The 7,500-nt window shown below is 39.5% G+C and overlaps 1 protein-coding gene across 1 annotated transcript; it reads left to right on the top strand.

The window, feature by feature from the left end:
• Positions 1-282: 282 nt before the first annotated feature.
• On the top strand, positions 283-2,445 carry LOC309504857 (uncharacterized protein). The gene is made up of 2 exons (XM_082178140.1): positions 283-723; positions 1,282-2,445. The coding sequence occupies exons 1-2, from the start codon at positions 511-513 to the stop codon at positions 2,359-2,361; spliced, it is 1,293 nt and encodes a 430-aa protein (XP_082034266.1). The 5' UTR covers positions 283-510; the 3' UTR covers positions 2,362-2,445.
• The last annotated feature ends 5,055 nt before the right edge of the window (positions 2,446-7,500 follow it).

The following is a 7,500-nucleotide window of genomic DNA, read 5'->3' as shown; positions in this document are numbered from 1 at the left end:
GAAGAAACTAAGACTATTTCAGGCTTTTTGAACAAATTCTTAGACTTTTTTTTTTTTTTTTTTTTTTTTTTACCAAAAATGCTTCCAGCACCTGGTATTCCCAGGCGGTCTCCCATCCAACCAGGCCCGACACTGCTTAGCTTCCGAGATCAGACGAGATCGGGCGTTCTTTATTTTTTTTTATTTTTTTTATCTTTTTGACTTTCTGAAGAAACTCTGCTCCCAAGACTGGGCTTTTTGAAGAAACTAAGACTATTTCAGGCTTTTTGAACACATTCTTATGGCGCGTTTCCACCGAGTGGTACGGTACGGTACGGTACGGGTCGGTACGGGTCGGGTCTGTTAACCATGATTTGGCTAGCGTTTCCACCGCCAACAGTACCCTTACTTGATAGGCGTGGTGTATTCCAGAAAGTAGTGATAACGTCACTTGATAGGCGTGGTGTATGACGGAAAGTAGCTTGACGTCATTCGATCGCGCGGGAAGAGGAAAGTTCACCGCAAACAACAATGGAGGACATACAGCAGATCCTATTCTTGCTTCTCGGTGTGTGGCTGTTTATCTCAAGGAAGAGACAATATTTGTTTGAGCAAAGGCTACATGCTGCAAGGAAAAACACAGCGGAAAAATACAGGGGAATTCGGGAAATTTTAAGGAGCTGGGACGAGACAGACAACCGCGCGAGTAAAGACAAGGCAAGACAAACACGACGGCGCAGGCGGGTAAGCTTGAGCTAAGCTAACTTTTTTATGTCATGTATTAATGTATTTCGTCTTATGTGCTAACTAAGCAATATTGTTATAGATTAAATAACCCTACACTGAATAAATAAGTACAATAAGCCCTGCCTGTGAAACCAGATTTTAACTGTGCCAACTGTAAACTACAGTCTATTCATTAAGCACTATGAAGGTTACTTTTTAAGATCATTAAACTTTTACATGAATCTGTTGATGCCTATATTATTACAAGTGCAATACTAGTTGTGGTTAATGATAGATTAGAAGTATAATTTTGAGAAAATAGTTATATCTGTAAGCTATTTTTTCTTTGTGCTTTAATGACACCAAAGTTCCCTCTCTGGTGCAGTATATTAGATATTTTAACAAATTTATATATTCTATCGTGTCCAAGGGTAACTCTTACAATGTTTATAATACTTTATATAATACTTTATGTATTTTTTCATCCGGCGTATGATAGTTGCACTTTTAATTAAATGACCCACCATCACTGCGACATTGTATTAATCTTAACTTTTTTGTTTGTTTGTTTTCTAGATACTCAATCTGGTGCAAAATCAGCGCCGCAGACCAACCGTTTGGACTTTCAGCCGCTCAAATGACTGGTGGGATGTGATCGTTCCAGGATTCACACACACACAGTGGTTGAACAACTTCAGGTTGTCTGAAGAAACATTTATATTCCTTTGTGCCATGGTGCATCCAGCAATGGAAAAGCAGGACACAAACTACAGAGAGTGTGTTCCCCTTAAGAAAAGAGTTGCCATTGCACTATGGAAGCTTGCAACCAACAGCGACTACAGAAGTATTGGCCATCTTTTTGGAGTCAGCAGAACAACAGTGTGTCGGTGCGTCCAGGAATTCTGCAAGGCCGCTAGCATGTTGTTAGTTCCAGAACAGATATGTTTCCCTGACCAGCAGAAGTTCAAAGAGATGGCAGCCTACTTTGAGAACCGGTGGGGGCTTCCACAGTGTGTTGGTGCCATTGATGGGTCACACATACCCATAATAGCCCCAAAGGAGTACCACTGCGATTACTTTAATAGAAAAGGCTGGCATTCCATCATCCTGCAAGGAGTAGTTGACGGAAAAGGACTATTTTGGAGTGCATATGCAGGAATGGCTGGAAGTTTGCATGATGCTCGGGTTCTGAGACTATCTACATTGTGGGAGTTGGTCGAGCGTGGAAGCCTCTACCCAGCTTGCACCAGGAACATCAGTGGGGTGAATGCTGGCTTTTATGTGCTAGGAGACTCTGCCTACCCTTTGCAGAATTGGCTCCTAAAACCATTCCCTGACAATGGCCGGCTGACAGCAGAACAACTGACCTACAGCAAAAAAGTGTGCAGGGCTCGGGTGGTGGTAGAAAATGCTTTTGGGAGACTCAAAGGAAGGTGGCGGTGCCTTATGAAGAGGAATGACAGCGACATCGAACTGGTGAAGTCCATGGTGTTGACTTGTTGTGCTCTGCACAATCTTTGTGAAAGGCATGGAGAGGATTACCAGCACGAATGGGATACACCTGTTGCTGCAGAGCCTGTGGTGCCACTGGCACAGGGTGCAGAGGAGGAGGGCAGGGATGTACGCGAGGGTCTGATGCGTTATTTGAACAGTTAAATCTGTTGTACAGATAGCAAAGGCACACCTGTGTAAACGCTAAGTTTTGATTTTATGGACATGAATAAATCCTTTTTACTTTTACCCTGCCTCTTCATATTTTGTGAAATATTTTTGCCGCTGCCTCTTATGTAGATGGTGTTTAAACATGAGGTATAATTCATTTTGGGTAGCTATATCAAATGGCCAAACTGGTAACGCTTAAGATAATACTGCGCAAGTACACATAATTTACAGCATACCTTTTGGTAATTATAGAGTGTGTACATGTAATTATAGGGGAACAATTTATAATATTTGGTGAATAAAGGAGTAATAAGTACAACCATGAAAAATACAAATAAAATGCAGTATTTCATAACTAAGCTACCCAACTAAGGGCTAATTATTTTAATATTACATGGTATGTAGCTTATGACCTATTATGCTAAAAAACATGGAAAATTACAAATAATTTATGCAGTAATTCATGATTACAGCCCGGAAAGTACTGCGTAAGTACACCGAATTTACAGCGTACCTTTCTGTAATTATTGTACATACTTTATAAGTACACGTGTAATTATAAGGGAACAATTTATAATATTTATAATATTAATTTATAATATTTGGGGTAAAGGACTTATTACTCTGCAATACCTATGACTGTAAAAATAAATAAATTCAGATTTTGTTTGCAATAAATGTAAAGTAACACATTGCTAACTATTTTGTTTTTAAGGCAAGCATAATCTCCCAAATGGCCATTATGGCCAAGGTAGCAAACAATAGATGTCATTGACACCAGATGACAGGAACATTAATAAAACGACCTCAATTTATAGAATGGGTAAGGGAGGAATTGTGTGAGATGGCCATTGAACACAGGACACATGAGGTAATGAAAAAGTACTTTAATTTAAAAAGTCAAACAAATGCTATTGACAAAAAAATGAGCTGTGCGACTGAAAAAAGGTTTTGTAAACAAGTGCAAACAAAAATTAAAAGTGCAAACAAAGTAAACGAGTGCAAACAAAAAACTAATTAAGTCCAAAAAAATTAAACAAGTCCAAAAAAGTAAACAAGTCTAAAGTGCTGTGTGCAAAAGAGCACAAGTGGCTGGATCATGGCACAGGGTTGGGGCGACTACTCAACGCCTGCACCAGCTGACTGAGCGTGCCGAGGAAGGCCTGATTGAAGCTTGCAGACTGCTCCATGTGTTGGCGAGTTAGTTCAGCCTCATGCCGCCTTGCCTCACGTGCATCCTCCAGCATAAGTTCGAAGCGCCGGTCACGGCGTTCCTCCATCCTCTCCAACCACTCCTGCTGCTTCTCATCAGCTGCCTGCATCTCAACCAGGGCCGCATGAACATCCTGTTGCCCCCTTTTCCTCTTGCCTGGAATGCAAAAGAGACAGGAATGTTGGTTTGTTTAGCGAAGCATTTTGATCCTTGTGATTTGAGCCAACCAATATTATGGGGAGATATCTACAGTACTACAATACAATGTCTAAATTGGACATGTATATATTAACATATGACGATAATGAACTCATGATACAATATTGCGATACTCCACGACATATGATAAAAGGTAAAAAAAAAAAAATTATTGTCGATTAAAATGAAAACTTGGATATTACATTGTGGGTTTAAATGGATAGGCTTGGACTTGGTGCTTGTAACCCAAGGACAATGGTGACACCAGAATAAAAATATTCATGATTCTGAAGCTGAAAATACTGAATTATTTTAGACGAATATTCTTAACGTTCTGGTAATAAGACATTTGCCATTATGAGGACCCACAAATATTCCCCCATTGCATTAGTATACATCATAAGCAACATTATATAGTAATTTAATGTAGTACTGACACTCTGAAAACATGAATGTTTTCTCACACAGTAATTTTTATTTTGGGAGAACTATCCATGATACATATTGTCAACATCCACAATACGTATTGTTGCGCTTTTGTATTGCGAAATATATTATGGCGCGATATATTGTTACACCTCTAGTATATATTATTACAGTATTATACATTTCTTTTCACTCTGGTGTTCATGTCTTACCGATTGTAATACGCCGAGGTTCACTCGAAGTTGATGGAGCAGATTCTGGTGGTGGTGTCGGGGTTGATGTCCTGGCAGGCGAACTTGAGCTTTCAAGGGTGGAAATCTCATCAAGTGCCTCCATTTCCTCCTGACAGCTAGGATGCTCAACTGAAAATTTACAAAAGTCACGTTAATAACACAAACGGCAACAATGCGGTTGAGATAAATACAGAACATACAACGTAGTAGGACTGAGTGGGTAGCCAAACAAAGCATTTTTACTTTGTATAATGTACATAAGTATTTTTTTTCAAGTATCTATAATTTTATAAGAGTAACTTTTATTGCACTACATTCCAAAGCATAATATTGTACTTTTTACCCCACAACATTACTGTACTGTTTAAGCCTATTGAATGTGGACATTTTCACCTTGCTCTGATATTTCATAATAATTTTCAGACGGAGTTCTTACTCTTTCCTTAAGCTATATCATTAGACCCATCTCTCTTTAATATATATTTAGTAGAATATGTTTAGTAATAAAACAGTTGTATTTTATTAGGGTATCTGTAGGCTAGAAGTAACGTTACTGGACATGTACTCCGTCCACCACAGGCTAATAAACTAACGTTAGCGTTTTGCTAGCTTGCAAATGATCGGTTGATACCACACTGGCTGGCTGACAGACAAACAACAGACTTGCACAAAAGTTGTGCATTGAACGTAAGCTTTCCCGTGATCGATGTATACTAACGTTATATTTCACAATTACAAACTTACCGGGAGGCTCCATCATCGACTCCAGCAACGAGGTAGCCGTATCGATGCCTCCTTCTCGTCCCAAACTCGCCGGTCTGTGCCCGTAGATGGCGTCCATCATTTCTAGCCACTTCCAATTTTTTCTGTGAACACCACTCCGGCTGTTGTGGTCTTTCACCTTACGATAGTCACTCCGCAGTTTCTTGCATTTAATGCGGCACTGCTCGGACGTCCGCTGGTAACCCTCGACAGCCATCCTCTCAGAAACATGCTGAAAAACCTTTTCGTTTCTCACCATGCATTCGAGTTCCCTTTGCACCCTTTCTTCACCGATGATACCCAAGAAGGTCTGCACCTCCTGGGTCGACCACGGTAAAGTTATGCTGCGCGGCGACATTGTTGCGACGGTGTTGTAATTTAAAAATGGCGCCTCGTGTGTTGTGTCTTTCCCCTTGCGGCACGCGCAAATGACGATTCTCTGTCAACCAATCAACGTTCTGCAGTGAGTCTAGCTCCACCCTTTAGTACCGTTCCACTGTGCTAGGTACCCCAACGGAAGGGTACCCAAAAAGTGGTACGGTACGGTTCGGCTTTTTGGTACCATTCTCAACTTTTGGCAGTGGAAACGCAAATAAAAGGGTACCGACCCGACCCGTACCGTACCGTACCACTCGGTGGAAACGCGCCATTAGACTCTTTTTTTTTATTTTTTTTTTTTATTTTTTTTGACTTTCTGAAGAAACTCTGCTCCCAAGACTGGGCTTCTTGAAGAAACTAAGACTATTTCAGGCTTTTTGAACAAATTCTTAGACTTTTTTTTTTTTTTTTTTTTTTTTTTGACTTTCTGAAGAAACTCTGCTCCCAAGACTGGGCTTTTTGAAGAAACTAAGACTATTTCAGGCTTTTTGAACACATTCTTAGACTTTTTTTTATTTTATTTTTTTTTTACCAAAAATGCTTCCAGCACCTGGTATTCCCAGGCGGTCTTCCATCCAACCAGTCCCGACACTGCTTAGCTTCCGAGATCAGACGAGATCGGGCGTTCTTTTTTTTTCTTTTTTTTTTGACTTGCTGAAGAAACTCCCAAGACTGGGCTTCTTGAAGAAACTAAGACTATTTCAGGCTTTTTGAACAAATTCTTAGACTTTTTGTTTTGTTTTGTTTTTTGTTTTTTTACCAAAAATGCTTCCAGAACCTGGTATTCCCAGGCGGTCTCCCATCCAACCAGGCCCGACACTGCTTAGCTTCCGAGATCAGACGAGATCGGGCGTTCTTTTTTTTCTTTCTTTTTTTTGACTTTCTGAAGAAACTCCCAAGACTGGGCTTCTTGAAGAAACTAAGACTATTTCAGGCTTTTTGAACAAATTCTTAGCCTTTATTTTTTTTTTTTTTTTTTTTTTTTGACTTTCTGAAGAAACTCTGCTCCCAAGACTGGGCTTCTTGAAGAAACTAAGACTATTTCAGGCTTTTTGAACAAATTCTTAGACTTTTTTTTTTTTTTTTTTTTTTTTTACCAAAAATGCTTCCAGCACCTGGTATTCCCAGGCGGTCTCCCATCCAACCAGGCCCGACACTGCTTAGCTTCCGAGATCAGACGAGATCGGGCGTTCTTTTTTTTTTTTTTTTTTTTTTTTTTTTTTTTGACTTGCTGAAGAAACTCCGAAGACTGGGCTTCTTGAAGAAACTAAGACTATTTCAGGCTTTTTGAACAAATTCTTAGCCTTTTTTTTTTGACTTTCTGAAGAAACTCTGCTCCCAAGACTGGGCTTTTTGAAGAAACTAAGACTATTTCAGGCTTTTTGAACACATTCTTAGACTCTTTTTTTTTTTTTTTTTTTTTTTTTTACCAAAAATGCTTCCAGCACCTGGTATTCCCAGGCGGTCTCCCATCCAACCAGTCCCGACACTGCTTAGCTTCCGAGATCAGACGAGATCGGGCGTTCTTTTTTTATTTTTTTTTTTTTATTTTTTTTTTTGACTTTCTGAAGAAACTCTGCTCCCAAGACTGGGCTTCTTGAAGAAACTAAGACTATTTCAGGCTTTTTGAACAAATTCTTAGACTTTTTTTTTTTTTTTTTTTTTTGACTTTCTGAAGAAACTCTGCTCCCAAGACTGGGCTTTTTGAAGAAACTAAGACTATTTCAGGCTTTTTGAACACATTCTTAGACTCTTTTTTTTTTTTTTTTAAATGCTTCGAGCACCTGGTATTCCCAGGCGGTCTCCCATCCAACCAGGCCCGACACTGCTTAGCTTACGTGATCGGGCGTTATTTTTATTTTTTTATTTTTTTATTTTTTTTTGACTTTCTGAAGAAACTCTGCTCCCAAGACTGGGCTTCTT

The sequence above is a fragment of the Leuciscus leuciscus genome (genome assembly GCF_965113295.1).
Source record: "Leuciscus leuciscus genome assembly, chromosome: 8".
NCBI classification, from domain to species: Eukaryota; Metazoa; Chordata; class Actinopteri; order Cypriniformes; family Leuciscidae; genus Leuciscus; species Leuciscus leuciscus.
This window is presented reverse-complemented; position numbering and strand designations above follow the sequence as displayed.